The 16,072-nt window shown below is 46.8% G+C and overlaps 1 protein-coding gene across 1 annotated transcript; it reads right to left on the reverse strand.

Moving 5' to 3' along the window:
* Positions 1-10,710: 10,710 nt before the first annotated feature.
* LOC308311220 (serine/threonine-protein kinase pim-3-like) lies at positions 10,711-15,675 on the reverse strand. Its single transcript, XM_080757855.1, has 6 exons — positions 15,137-15,675; positions 14,870-14,979; positions 14,607-14,657; positions 14,103-14,487; positions 12,614-12,790; positions 10,711-11,702 (listed from the first exon to the last, which is right to left on the reverse strand). The coding sequence occupies exons 1-6, from the start codon at positions 15,222-15,224 to the stop codon at positions 11,422-11,424; spliced, it is 1,092 nt and encodes a 363-aa protein (XP_080613981.1). The 5' UTR covers positions 15,225-15,675; the 3' UTR covers positions 10,711-11,421.
* Between the last annotated feature and the right edge of the window lie 397 nt (positions 15,676-16,072).

A 16,072-nucleotide genomic window follows, 5' to 3' on the forward strand; every position in this document is an offset into this window, starting at 1 on the left:
CGAAGGGAGGCTTCCCGAGTGCTGAGAGCACCAAGCCAAGGTCCCACGTGGGGACCTGCAGAGCCTTCACTGGGTGGAGGCGCCTTACTCCTTTCATAAAGCGTGACAGCAATGGATGGTTACCCAGCCGTCCGTCAAAGCCATCAGAATGGCATGCAGAGGTAGCGGCCATATACACCTTTAGAGTGTTGGCCGCCCTGCCCTCGTCCAGCAGTGACTGCAGAAAGTGTAGCACAATCTGAACATCACAGTGCTCCGGGTCAGCACCACAGGTCGCGCACCAAGTGCGGAACCGGCGCCAAAAACCTGGTATGTTGCAACCGTAGACGGGGCTCTGGAACTCTGCAACTTATGTAGAACTCCCTCTGGGAGACCTAGACCCGACCACCTGCGCCTCTCAGGGGCCACGCCCATAGCTGGAGGCGATCGGGGCGGGGGTGCCACAGGGCTCCCTGAGCCTGCGAAAGCAGGTCGGGCCTCTGAGGCAACTGCCACGGTGTCCCCGCGACCAGAGACAGTAGCACCCTGAACCAAAGGCGTCTCGGCCAGCGTGGGGCTATCAGAAGCAACCGATGTCCCTCCCTCCCGACTCTGTCCAGCGCAGCCTGGATCAGGGGAAATGGAGGGAAGGCATAGAGCCGCGTCAGCGGCCAGTCGTGAGCCAAGGCATCCAGGCCCAGAGGCCCTGGAGGATTTGCCAGTGATAACCAACTGGGGCAGTGAGCGGTTTCCTAGGAGGCAAACAGGTACACCTGTGCCCTCCCAAACCTGTTCCACAGTTGTTGCACGACCTGAGGGTGGAGACGCCAGTCCCCCTCTCTCGGTCCGTCTCTGGACAGCATGTCCGCTGCAGAGTTCTGGACCCCCGGGACATACGTGGCCCGAAGAGATGGGAAGTGAGCCTGAGCCCAAACTAAGAGCTCCCGCGTCATCTCGTGGAGACGGCGGGACCTCAACCCACCTTGATGGTTGATGTAGGCTACAACCGAGGTGTTGTCTGACCGCACCAACACATGCCGGCCTTCCAGATGCCGAAGAAAATGCCGAAGCGCCAGGCACACAGCTCTGAGCTCCAGCACATTGATATGTTGGACAGACCATGGCGGACTCCAGCGGCCGCTGGCCGCCATGCCCCTGTACACAGCACCTGTACACAGCACCCCAGCCCAGCAGCATGGCTGCATTAAGGCGGGCCACAGCGGCCAGGACATTAACGTGCCGTTCAGGAGCTGGTGACTTGTCGACTCGTCGCAGGTCCCAGCAACCATCGTACTTCTCTACGGCGTCTGACAGCCGGAGTGCCCACAGCAGGGAGACTGCCACCGCCGGTGGGGTCTTGCCCATAATCTTCCACACTCACAGGTGGGAAGCGGCCATCCCGGTGCTGCACCGTCCCCGATGGGGGAGGCGATTGTCACCAGGGAAGGAGCCTTGTGGGTCGACGGCCTCTAGCCAGGATGCATAAAGCGAGACAATAGAGCCCGTCAGGTCGCAGGCTCGACAGCGCAAGGGGAAAGGTTGACTACCTAGTCACCTCTCTACTAGGTCACGCCTAAATGTCGTCGGGATCGGACTCGAGCCCGCGACACGCTGTCAGGCCGGGATACCAGCCTAGATGCCTGGACCACAAGGCCGGCCCAGGCCAGAGTCCTGCCACCACTGGGTGTGCATGCTCTAGACCCAGGCAACAAAGCAGACACAGTGCCCGATGGGCTGTGGCCAGCTCTAAGCTAACAAGCAGCGAAGGCTATCGCCAAAGCTAGACTGTATAAACCTGCATCACACGTCGTATATCAGCCTTCGGCTCATACGGGTGACAGGACAGAAATATAATATGTACAGTATATTATATATAAAGCTTTATCGCACTTATTCAGGCGATAGGACAGAAGTATAATATACACCGTCACTTGTGTATTAATATACTGGTAGCAAAAGGCATCACACACCGTACCTTGGCCGTTGGGACATACGGGTGATGGAATACAAACCGCAGTTTAAACTGTGCAACGTAAAAACTATATATATAAGGCTGTATCACACGCCGTATACCAGCCTCTGGCTTATACGGGCGACAGGCCAAAATTATATTATATACACCGTCACCGATGTAATGTAACGTACACATACACATCAGACTTCACCACACACCGTATATCGGCCCTTGGCCTATACGGGTGACAGAAGTAAACATTTAAAGCTGCATCAAATACTGCATATCGACCCCTGGCGTATACGCATAATAGGGTAGAAGTATAATACATAGTTACTGTGTAACGTGCAATATACTGGCAGATAAACCTCAGCACCCACCGTATATTGGCCCTGGCCTATACGGGTGATAGTCTACAGACAACAGTCACCTGTCAGCTGTGCAACACAGGAACACATAAAGCTGTATCACACACCGTACATTCGCCTGTGGCTTATACGGGTGATAAGACATTATATACCCGGTTACCTGTGTAACGTATATAATATACAATATATGCTATATCACACACCATATATTGGCCTAGCTTTAGCTCATATGGGTGACAGCACAGAAAGAGTTAAATATACAGATAAACAGTTACTATTGAACTCACAAATGTATAAAGCTTTATCACACCGTACGTTAGCCCGTGGCTTATACGGGTGACAAGACAGAGAATATTATATACCCAGTTACCCTGTAACGTATATAATATACAACATATGCTATATCACACACCATATATTGGCCTAGCTTCAGCTCATATGGGTGACAGGCAGCACAGAGAGATAAATATACAGATGAACAGTTACTATTGAACTTACAAATGTATACATAAAGCTTTATCACACCGTATATTGGCCCTTGGCTCATACTGGTGACAGCACAGAAAATGTTATATACGCAGACACCCGTGTACGTATAGAATATATAGTATAACCATATCACACACCGCATACTGGCCCTTGGCTCATACGGGTGATAGAATACCAACAAGAGTCAACTGTGCAACGTATAAATATACAAGGCTGTACTACACAGTATATTGGCCCTTGGCTCATACTGGTGACAGCACAGAAAACATCATATACGCAGACCTGTGTATATATAGAATATACAGCGTAGCTATATCACACACCGTATACTGGCCCTGGGCTCATACGGGTGATAGAATACCAACAGGAGTCAACTGTGCAACGTATAAATATACAAGGCTGTACTACACAGTATATTGGCCCTTGGCTCATACTGGTGACAGCACAGAAAACATCATATACGCAGACCTGTGTATATATAGAATATACAGCGTAGCTATATCACACACCGTATACTGGCCCTGGGCTCATACGGGTGATAGAATACCAACAGGAGTCAACTGTGCAACGTATAAATATACAAGGCTGTACTACACAGTATATTGGCCCTTGGCTCATACTGGTGACAGCACAGAAAACATCATATACGCAGACCTGTGTATACAGCGTAGCTATATCACACACCGTATACTGGCCCTGGGCTCATACGGGTGATAGAATACCAACAGGAGTCAACTGTGCAACGTATAAATATACAAGGCTGTACTACACAGTATATTGGCCCTTGGCTCATACTGGTGACAGCACAGAAAACATCATATACGCAGACCTGTGTATATATAGAATATACAGCATAGCTATATCACACACCGTATACTGGCCCGGCCTGGGGGCTCATACGGGTGATAGAATACCAACAAGAGTCAACTGTGCAACGTATAAATATACAAGGCTGTATCACACAGTATATTGGCCCTTGGCTCATACTGGTGACAGCACAGAAAACATTATATATGCAGACCCATGTAATGATGTACGTATATACAATATAACTATATCCCACACCGTATACTGGCGCTTAGCTCATACGGGTGATAGAATACCAACAAGAGACAACTGTGCGATGTATAAATATACAAGGCTGTATCACACGCCGTATATTGGCCCTCGGCTCATATGGGTGACAGCACACAAAGAGTTAAATGTACAGTTTCCATATTAACTTCATAATATGTGTACATAAGTATAATATACCGTCACTTAGTTGCAATGTATAGTATAGAGAAACTGTGTCACACCACTTAGTAGCCTTGGGCTTTACAGGGGTGACAGAATACAAGTAACCAGTTGCTCAGGAAACTTACAAATGTACAAAGCTTTATCACACATGATAAAAGCCATATGATATACAGACACTTGTGTTAATGATATAGTCTTTATAGGAAGACCTTATCACACACCGTTTATTAGCCTTTGGCTTTATACGGAGGGACAAGACAGGACAAAACAAGTAACAATACTTTGTGTAGTGCTTGTGCAACTGCAATGTGAATTAGCACCGCAGGCAACTGAGCTCTCGATCTCAGCTGTGCCTGGTGTACTGCGTCATGTGAGCGGTCGATTTAATACCCGCGCTATTCTGACGGATTTAAATCACCACAGCTCCTCACGGAGAGCGAGTCACAGTAACGAGACGGGGGGAGCAGAGAACGCGTGGCGTCTCCTTCTTCCCCTGGGAGACGAGTCACTATAGCTGCCCAGTGGGCTAGCGAGACACGCTGCGCACCGTCTATAGGGAAGGCGTCCGTTCCCGAAAGTGAGAGCCGGGAGGGTAGGGACCGGCAAAACAGACAGACAGTACAGTACAACGAAAGACAGCTAGTCCAACAAGGGCAACCTCCTGACGCCGCGGCACGGGCGACCGGCCCGTGCCACCGTAGCACGGTGGTGTTTTTAGCTAGTAGCTTCCAACACACTGACACAAGAAGGCAACTCAGAGAGGAGCCAAGCTGGCTGCTCAAAAGGAGTTATACGCTTCTTACGGTAAATACCTTAGTCCTTACCCATCGACGACGCCGAGGAAAGAAAAGAGGAAGGGGAAATGACGTGTGCGAGCAAAGTAACCTCGGGAGGCGGTGCCTCACTCACACGTCATTTTCCCGTGGCTGTTAGCACGGGATCATCGGTAAGTCCGCTCGACGCTCCGCCTGCGGACGGAACTATCATATATTGGAGTGATCCAATATAGCGCTACATAACCTAAGTAAATTATGCTTAAACGGTTAAACCTAACCTTATTCCTAACCTTAACCTCAGTAAAACTATGCCTAAACCTAACCCTATACCTAAACTTTACCCCAGTAAAACTATGCCTAACCCTAAACTTATTTCTAACCTTATTCTCAGTAAAACAAAAAAAAGAATACAAGAACCACGGCACAGTGGTCGGCGATAAATAAATCGAGGGGCGAGATGGTTTAGGGGCGACCGTACCTGATACCTCATGAGTCATGACTAGGGTTAAGAGTCCCCCTTTATAAAAACATTGCTTCCAGCCCCTGGGGGGGCTGTACCACCCCGTTGAGAAACACTACACTACGCAGCATATCTTTGTTGAAAATAGCCACTCTGCTAGCTCACAGCGCAATAAGCTGCGAGTTTGGAGATCAGCTACTTTTGGCAAAAGTTTGCCCGTTAACACATTCCTGAAATCGGGATGCTCAGGTTCAATTGGTTAATTAACTTGAAAACAAAGCCCAGGTGAGTGGCGAGCAAGTGTCTGAGCAGTCGATGGCCTCGCGTGTCGCCGAGCATGCTGTCCGAGTTGACAAGCCGTCAATTATCATGTGAACCTAAAACCGGTATCCTTGAGCAAGGCACTGATCCCCTAACTGCTCCCGTGCCTGGGTTTCTCCATCTTCAGTGTGAAAATGTGCATGTGCGAATGGGTGAATGTACTCAATGTAGCCATATAGTGCACATTATAAAGCAATTTGGATAAAGGTAAACGTAAATCCACCATTTGACCATTGATACAGGGCTCAAATGGTAAAATGGTCCGCCCTCCCGTCTCAAATTTAATAAATTTTTTACAAGTCGAACCCTGCATATCAGTGCTCCCGTCACACGTTTTTTTATTATTATTTTTTTTCTCATAGAGGGATAGGTATACAGTAGGCTGACAGGAAATGGGGAGAAATGGGGGGTGACACGCAGTTAAGGCCGTCGGGATCGGGAGTCGAACCTGCGGCACACTGCCAGACTGGATTACCAGCCATGAAGGTGCCCAGGTTTTTTTTTACATATACAAGGTATATGCCCCGACGGGGCCGACTCGGAAGCCGAGACGCTGGTGGTGGTGTTATAGGCCTGATTAAAACTGAGGACCGTCTCGTGTTTCACAAGCAACATAAATTATCATGTTCCCATCATGAAGGAGAATCCCTGGGAAGATTTACAGAGCAGCTGTCTTGTGAAGTCGTCAAGCGGCCATATGCCTCCGCTCCGTGGGAGCTGCCTGCAAGGAGGCGGCCATTTCAACGCTAATTAAGACGCGTGTACTTGGCGCGTGACATAGCTAAGCGCCGGTACGTCAAAGAATCGATTAAAAAAGCCACTGTTGCGTCTGTTGGTCTATAAAAGCATTGAATGGTTTACGGCCCAAAACATACGTTTCTGATCTTGAGCGATATCATGAACCATCTAGACCTCTCAGGTTATCAAAACTAAGCGTGGAGAAGCCTGTGCTATCCTTTTAGCATAACCTTTGACTGCACTACCTGTGCATACCCAAATCCCATGCACGTGTGCGAACATGAGGCCTTTTGATTTGAACAAACTCCCAGAAAACTGCAGGTCTGCTGTCACTATTACCTTAGTTACCACTAATAATATATGTGACTTTAAATCAGAGCTAAACGCCTTTCTGCTTCTACCTTTCATTGAGTTGTTAAAAAGCAATAAAAAACAAATCTTCTTTGGCATTTCTGTCTGTCTGTCTGTCTGTCTACTTTTGGTGCACAAGTGGTGTGTCATACAGTGCAGTACCACAAATTCACCAGTGGGGACACCACCTCCTCAATAATAAACCAAGTTACAACCACTCAGCACCCTATGCTCAGCACTCACTCACTATGGCTTCCTGAAAATCACACACACACACACACACACACACACACACACACACACACACACACACAGAGAGAGAGAGAGAGAGAGAGAGAGAGAGAGAGAGAGAGAGCGAGAGCGAGAGAGAGTCATGAGTCCCTGTTACTCAGCCTTTTCCACGTCCAATAATGGAATGACTTATGTTATTGTTATTGTACGCTAGGTAGGCAGGCAGGAGGCATAAAATGGAAAAGCAATTAGTTATAGTTTAACGGCTGTGTGTGTGTGTGTGTGTGTGTGTGTGTGTGTGCGTGCGTGCGTGCGTGTGTGTGTGTGATGATGATGCATGACGGCTACTCCATCTCTCTCTATCAGTCTTGCATTCTCTCTTTCTCTGTCTCTCATCCTTTCCCTCCTCTCTCCATCGTTCTCTGTCTTGTAGAAAATAAGTAAAAGTCACTCAACATTCAAGTGCAAATGAATTGGCATCAAAATATATAGCCACAAAGACTCAAAGAAAAGTACCTCAGAATTGTATCCTACTTGAGTAAACGTACTCTCCACCACCAGCTTGTGTGTGTGTGTGTGTGTGTGTGTGTGTGTGTGTGTGTGTGTGTGTGTGTGTGTGTGTGTGTGTGTGTGTGTGTGTGTGTGCGTGTCCTACGTATCGCTGTTTTGTGGAACAATATTGTGATCGTTATCATGGGGGCTGTAAATTAACTGCAAGTCTATCTAGGAAAAAGTGTAATCATTCTGCAACACTGTAATGCAATATGTAAGGAGGGGCCCCGTCCCTGCTTCATGTCTTTGGGGGTCGTTGGTGCTACATGGACGTGTGCACCTTTATGTCTGAAAGATGTTGGAACATCATATGTGGGGCGTGTCATGTCTTCAGATTAATAATGGAATGTTATTTTTAGGAAACTGTGTTTGGTCGGGGGGATGCTTGGAACAGCTGCTTCAAGTATATTACACACATGTTCCAAATTTAGTGTTAATTTTATGTATTATGTACAGCTCTTTGCATGTAATCATACTTCAACTTGAATGCGTACATGCCTTCTGCTTTTACAATTGACACTGCTGCCAAATACTGTATATACCTGCCTTCAAATTAAGGTTTTTATTTATGTCTGCTGCCCCCCCCCTCCCGAACTCTGACAGTATACAAATGGAACCACATGGACCCCATTTCGTTCCATTTCTATATTGTCAGAGTTACAGACTTGTAGGGGTCAATTTAGAACCCCCTCATGGAACTCTGAGAATCCATAGGATGGACCCAACTTTGAGAACCTACATGTATAGTATCTATGTGATATGTACTGTATTCTTTGTTAGAACAGTCTGTGTGGAATCATGTGACTGTGATCCACTAACATATCACTGCTTGTACCAGTATGAGTGTAGGGCTGGGCAATTAACATATATCTGAACAAATTGGCATGAACAAATTCTAATGTATTTTTTTTTAATATTGACTAAATCGACTGATTAACCGCTTAACCTTAACCACTTAACCTCAAAAGCTACAAGCTCAACACGTGACCTTGTAGAACTGCTATTTTCACTACTTCTTTTTACAATAATCATTAGTTCATAATACAGGCAAAAAGTTTGAAATAATCGTGACGATGTGAAATCATATCGAGTGGCAAATAAACCCTCTTGGTACTTCATTCTCGAAAGACGTAGGGGGGGGGAAGAAATTAGACACCACAAACTGACCATTTCTGTACAAAAACAAGGGAGTTTAATTGAAACTTTTGTATAAAAAAATAGCACTTTCCATCGCGCATGGCCACAAGTCACACATCTAAACGGATGAGATTTCTCACGATGATGCCGAGTTCCATTCTACCCCAATGGTCTAAAGAAATGTCGTCCATCACGTGAAGGTGTCACCTGCCAAGTGCCGACAAGACCTCATCTAAAACCAACAACCCATCGGGCACACCGTTAGCTTGTAGAAGGGCGTCTTGTCGGCAAGTGACAACATGCCGCTCCACTGAGTACGAATTAGGCATGGGTCTTGAACTCACTGCTTGTACAGAACAGTACAAATGCATCCCAAGAACAGATGGTTGCATGTGTTGCTGAAATTTGGCCAGTCAAACATCAGACCTTGTAAAAGTAGTTAAATAACATTCAAATGCTCCTTTTTTAATTTAAGTAAACCTTGCTTTTATTCCTTTTTTGTTTTTCATTGACAACTGATTCAGTGCATCTCTGACAACAATGTCGAAATGTTGGGAGGAAAATAGAAAACATGAAAAGTACAGGAATGCAAATAGGCCGAATAAAGCAAATTTAAATTGTTGTAGGGGAGGTACAGCCACATCCGTCATGTCACCAATAGTCCCGACATCGGGTGTTAAGCGCAGACCGTTCTCCACCCCCCATTTTTATTACAATCATCTGTACATAACTAAGATCTTATTTGCGCTCCTTCAGAAAGGAAGAGACACCGGCTCTGAGCGGCCGCGCATAGACGGCTAAGTGTGGAAAGGGCTATAGCCAGATCTGGGGGTCTTCTTTTGGTCGGTGACGACCTGTGCCAAATTTCTCTGGAGCTAGAATCCCCATGTCTGGACGATTGGTGACGTGACAGATGGGGGGAGTTGGGGGACGGACGACATTTTAACAAAAGAAATAAAATAAATAAATAAATAACCACCGAATGTGGAATGTTTGACAAATAAATTAAATGCAAACAGGGGAGGGGACAAGGTGATGTACACAAAAAAAAGAGGCTGTACAGGATTTGAATAATAATGTAAAAAAAGGGATTCAACAGAACGAGCCCATGTATTGCATTGATTGTGCATCATTTCACACCCCCACTGAATGAAAGGCTGGGGGCCACATGTAATGTTTTTAAGCAAGGCGAACCAGAGAGCCACCTAACGGATGGCAACACTCGCCACAGGCGAGGGGGGGAGCACGAGGCCGGAGGGACGTAAGTGTGTTTTGTTTATTGTAGACATTCAGAAAACAAAGACAGGTTTCCCAAAAAATAGAAAACACCTGTATCAGGCTACGGAGTGAGCGAGCAGCATTTAGAGAGAGAAGCAGAGAGAGAGAGGCATTTAGAGAGAGGATAAGTTGAATGTGATTCAAGTAGTTTGTCAGATGAGCCCCGCCCACCTCGATCTCCGCACCCATTTAAGATAAACTTTAACTAGGGATGCAACCGATATGGAAATTGTGTTAAAATGTATGTTTAAAATAACAATTTGGCCAAAAGCCGATACCGATATGTCTGCTTTTGCTTTTTGTTGTCCCCATTTGTTGTCAGGGAAACAAATAAATCTTCATTATAAAAAAATAGGTCCAATTATTTTTGATTTAGAATCTGCAGCTTGCTAGGCTGCAGATAGCCAACACTGCAACATAGCCAGAGCAACATGCATGCATCATAACAGATAAACATCGACTACTGCCATTGATGAATGTCAACTTGTTTGCCGTCAATGAGGCAAATATTGGCCATATATCAGTATCGGCCGCCATATCCTTGCATCCCCCAAACTTAAAATGTTTCAAAGATCACCAATCTCCAAGCCCACAACGCTTGTTGGCTTGTAGATTGGCCATTACTGAAATAATTTAGACATCTTTTGAAAAATGGCATCACTATTTTGGGCCATGAAATGTTCAAAACTGGGCGAAAATGTTCAAAACTTTCAAAAACAGCAGATTCACAACTTCACATCGGCTATTTTCCAAGACAATTTAGAACTTTTTATTTGAAAAAAAAAAACCAAACGGGCTCAAGTGGTTAAGCGCCCTTTCACGGCTGGCAGATATAAGTAATACAGCAACATAGGGGACATTTAGCGCCCCCTAGCTTCCATCACTGTCGGGGCAACACGGCCACCGGAATAGAAAAAGAAAACAAAATTCTTGATGAAAGCTCAAAACAAACAGAAAAGCAGCCCCACCCACCCCCCTTCCCCAGCAAAAAAGGCACTCCAAATCAAAAATTAAACATTTAAATAAAAAGACTTTTCTTTTACTCCAAGCTCTATAAGAGCAGTCATATTTGAATAAGGGCGCCTTGCAACTGCGTATACCAGCCTTTGTAACAAAATTAGAGCATACAATAAAATAAAATAAAATAGGGGGGTGTGGGGTATAAATAGTGCTGGTAGGTCCGCCCAAAAAGTGTTCCCTTGTACACAAGGAAACAATAAAATGTACAAAGTAAAAAAAAATCTGTGTTAAATAAAATAAAATAAGGAAGAACAAAAATAAAATAAAAAAAGATAATAAATTATAAATTCCCTACAAAAAAAGAGGAAAATTAAAGTACACGGTTGGGGGTCTGTTTCGCCGGGCCGGTGGATTTAGGCCAAAAATTGGGGGGTCACAGGAAGGGGGAAGGGAAAGGCGCGGGGGTGGACTTTGAGGAGGCTGTGGGCCTTATTTCAAGTCGGCGAATCTGAGTCCATTTGTAACGTGGCCCCCCCAACTGTCCTCTCTCACAACCCCTGGGTCCCGTCGGTGCGACGGTGACCCAAATCAGAGGCTCTCCTTACTGGAGCTGGACGAGGACGAGTCCATGGTCCTGAGGCGGATGTCTCCTGGCGGCGCCATGACGACCCCGGCGCTGGACTCCTCCTCCTCCTGTGAAGACTCTGCAGAAGACTCCGAAGAGGACGAGGACGACGAGGAGGATGAGGGTGGGGGAGCGACGAGGGACAGGGACAGGGCTCGCACCCAGGGGTGCTCGCAGATCTGCTCCAGCGTGGGCCGATCCGAAGGCCGCAGGGCCAGGCACCACTTGATCAACTGCTGGCACTCTGGATGGAGAGAGAGAGAGCGAGAGACTAAGCTTAATCAATCAGTTATGGGTGAGACGGTTAACCAAACTAATCGATTATTAAAAACAAACATCAATAATTTGTTAAATCCACTGGTATTTCCCTCTATACCAGATTCTCTCCAGCGAAAATAGCAGATCTACAAGGTCATAATCCATCACATCATGGTGACAGATCATTTAACGCCGAAGACTTTACAGTGTCGGAAATAATAGGAGCAGTGGATTACTAGAGGGATGATTTGTTTTGCTTGTGCTCTCGCTGGATGCCGTTACAACTCCGGATCAAATGACTTCCACTTCCAACAGTTTAGCCAAGAGCTACAAAATACTAGGACACTAGGTGTCACACATAGAGCATGCTGGGAAGCTGGAACACCCTCCCCCCATTCATAGGTAACTGATCACTTGGTGAGCGGTAGGGGGTTGTTATGAGCCCGGGCTGGGATGAAGAACACCGGCCCGGGGCTGGTAAACACGCAACCCTCTACTTTGGACATCATAACTGTAATTCCGAGAGCCTACTTTAGTCTAGTAGCAGACTAGGAGTATGCTAAATGCTAAAAACAAAAAAAGAAAGTCACTTGTGTGCTTTAGGATAACTGTTACATGCCTGTCTGTGTGTGTGTGTGTGTGAGCACTTGTATTACTATGTCACACAAGTATAGTATAGCATTTGAGAAATAAACAACAAGAAAATGTGTCATTTTCAATGCACTTTTGTTGTGGCTGCCATGCATGGTGAGCTTGTAGATCTGCTATTAGGCTTTAGGGTTAGGAATGGCAAATTACTGTTAAAGATGTCATTCATAAAATCACCATCCTTAAAATGGTGATCCTGACAAGTACAGTAATACAAACGTGTGTGTGTGTTAATTGTGTCCAACTCACCAGTAGACACCCTCCTCCTGAAGTACAGGCGTCCTCCGAGGATCTCCTCATCCTGCTCGAAGGGGATGTCCCCACACACCATGTCGTACAGCAGCACGCCTAGCGACCACACCGTGGCAGAGCGACCGTGGTACCTGTGGAACCGGATCCACTCTGGCGGGCTGTACACCCGTGTACCTGGAGGGAGGGCGAGAGAGAGAGAGAAAAATAGGGTGGGAGGCTGTTAGCTTATTTTTTTTTAAATCAGTAAGCCATCTTGTATTGAAAAGGCAATCATTCAAGGCAAGTCTAAGAATAAAGACAGCCATCATTAACCAAGTGAAGCCTAGAGTCTCTATTTCTAGCCATAATAGACAAACATTCAGCTGAAATATCCAAGCGGTCAGCAAAAATAGCAAACCTGCAAGTTCCCAACACAAGCTTGTAGATTTATCTACAAGCCTATTTATCCATCATGACTAAGAGGCTACCGTTATTGGAGAAGATGACTCATGTGTACGGGAATAGTCAAGAGAACCCCAAGAGGAGGGGGGGGGGGGAAGACCAAGGAATGATCTGTGCATCAGTGTGACTAAAATGCCTGAGTCATGGTGGGAAAAGCTTTCCTTCACTACAGCCACTAAACACTGCTGGAAACCCAGTGACCGCCCTCCCTCCCTCTCCTCAGAGTAGGAGGAGAGAGAAAGGGAGGTAGCTACTGTCTACGAGCCCGCCCCTCCGGGAGGGAGTAACTTGGATACCAAACACAGAGGAGAAGAGGAGAAAAAAAGGGGGGCTACTCAGATTTCACAACAAACAGATGTTACGTGGCAAGCTCTGACCTAATACCTGAAGAAAAAAAAGACTGCGGCTGTCTATGAATCGACCTTTAAGTACACTAAAGCAACCAGACGGAAAACGTTAAAATATACGATATGGGGTAATTAGTGACCACGTTTATAATAAACAGTAGGTAAGGTAAAATGTGTTAACATTCGAGTCCCAACAACAAGAGAGGGGGAATTGATTTCACTCAGAGCAGGAAAGCTTCCATTGGAAAAGGTCGATTAAAGCCATTACTTGTACTAATAATAAAGGCCCCCCTCCCGTCAGACCCCTGGCAGGGAAAACCCTCAGACCAAAAACAAACCACTGCGTCACAGGCTGCCTAGTCAACACCTCCACAAATGGAATATATACACACACAGCCAAACACTCCTATGTTACTTGAACTCACATAAAAGCCATGGAACTGAGACATTTACTTTTGGTAAAATAATGTAACTGAGGATGAACAAATTTGTACATCCTCAGAACTAAGTTAAATACCAATGGCAAATATAGCAATCACCAATGACCATTATCCCCACAGTACACACACACACACACACACACACACACACACACACACACACACACAGTAACGTTAATAATTGCATTCAATTCCATTTCAAAATCACACACATGCAATCAGGGAAGGGGGGGCGCTTTCCTTTCCCTAAATCCTTACCATCAAAGTCGGTGTAGACGGTGTCCTTGAGAATGGCCCCGGAGCCGAAGTCTATGAGCTTGAGGTCGCCGGTGCGCAGGTCCACCAGCAGGTTCTCGTCCTTGATGTCGCGGTGCACAACGCCGCACGAGTAGCAGTGCTTCACCGCCTCCAGCACCTGGCGGAAGAAGCCGCGCGCCGTCTCCTCGTCCAGGGAGCCCTTCTCTGTGATGAAGTCGAACAGGTCCTTGGCCGGCTCCGGCCGCTCCATGACGATCAGCCAGCCACCGTCGGGCCGCTCGTAGTAGTCCAGCAGGCGGATGACGCCGCGGAAGCCCGGCGACGAACCCCCTTGCTGGCTCACTTTCTTCAGGAGAAGGATCTCCAGAGGCACCATGGAGCCGTTCTGTAGGAAACCACACGACGACAAAGATTTAGCGACCGATCGCTGCCTTGTACTCTCCCCCACTCCTCCATCGGTGCACAAACCAAAACACCCCCCACCCCCACTCCGGTAGTACTTACGAGTGTGCCCCATTCTGTCACCCTCTCCTTGGCGACGTGTTTCACTGCCACCTGAAATAAAACGTAAACAAACGCGATCAGCACTGAAATAAACGTAAACGAATGCGACCACCACTCAAAGTAAACGTTATACGTGAATACATGCGTCTAAGGACCTGCTTTGGCCATCATAACATGATTACAAATCGAACACCGACATGGGGGATTAGACTGACGCCCCCCATGCAGCGATCAAAACACGGCTAGGAGGATTCATTCCTTACCGGTGCCCCGTCAGAAAGCCTGGATCCCGCATACACGGTGCCGAAGCCCCCGCTGCCGAGCACAGAGCCCACCTGGTACACTTTCTCGAACGGCTCCTTGTCCACTTTCACTGTAAAATTAAAATAAATACAACGTAAATTAAAATATATATTTCCGAGTTTTAAAAAAAATAACATAAAAGCTGTAACTCCGAGAAAGGCGCAAAATGGACCCAAACTAACCCGGTTTGGTTCAATTTTGTACCCGTCCACAGTTCAGACACGTACCGGTCTGGAGCTGGATCTTGACCGGGAGATGGTCCATGCTCGACGGGTTGCAAATGTGTGAAAATGAGCCCAACTTTGACAGCAACATATTTCAAAACAAATGTCCCAAAAAAAAGCAACAGTAATTCCTTCGGTGTGTTCTTCGCCACCGAACGACCCAGTGCAGTGGACTCCCGATTCAAATCAAAACAGCGTCGGGGAAAAGCAATAACCGCAGTTATTCAGCAGCAACGGTTTAAATAACCATAATATCCAACAGTCCCCGGCTCACAGGCGGCTCCGGCGGGTCGCGTCACGACCCAAACAGCGGCGAGGAACGGTCCTTTTCCCCCTCCTCCGCGTTTTAATCCTCCGGAAAGAAAACCCGTGGACGCATGTGCTTATTTCTTCTTCTTCTCCGTTGTCGACGTAATAAGTCCTTTCGAGTTGGAAAATGTCGAATAATAACCACGTAAATGGGGTTTTTATGTCACATGAAATAAGCCGGTGCGTCCGTCCAGTACGCAGAGCGGTGTGTGTTGTTGTTGTTAGTCGGTGGAGTGCCTGCTAGTGTATGAAGCTTTGGCGCGGTCTCCACACGCCAATATTTTGACGCGGAGGGTGACGCTGATATCCCTCCGCCCCCCCCCCCCTTCCACACGAGTCGACACGACAGCTCCTCTCGAACACACGCGCGCGGAAAATGCGGTTATATTAGCGACGATAAATCACAGGCTGTCATTTCCCATCCTATAACAGGTCTCGACGCTGTTTTCGAGCGGTGGAATTCGAGCAAAATCCTCGCCCGTAGGTGGACTATTTTCTCATAGTACTAGACGGCGCTGGGATCCCTCAGTCTGGGTGCTCCGCGCTGTGTTCCACAGCTTGCTTCCACTATCGACCCACCGGTGCGATCGTCGACCAATCAGAGCCGTCATATAAATACTATGTTTTCTC

The sequence above is a fragment of the Protomyctophum bolini genome (genome assembly GCF_963924005.1).
Source record: "Protomyctophum bolini genome assembly, chromosome: 23".
Lineage (NCBI taxonomy): Eukaryota > Metazoa > Chordata > Actinopteri > Myctophiformes > Myctophidae > Protomyctophum > Protomyctophum bolini.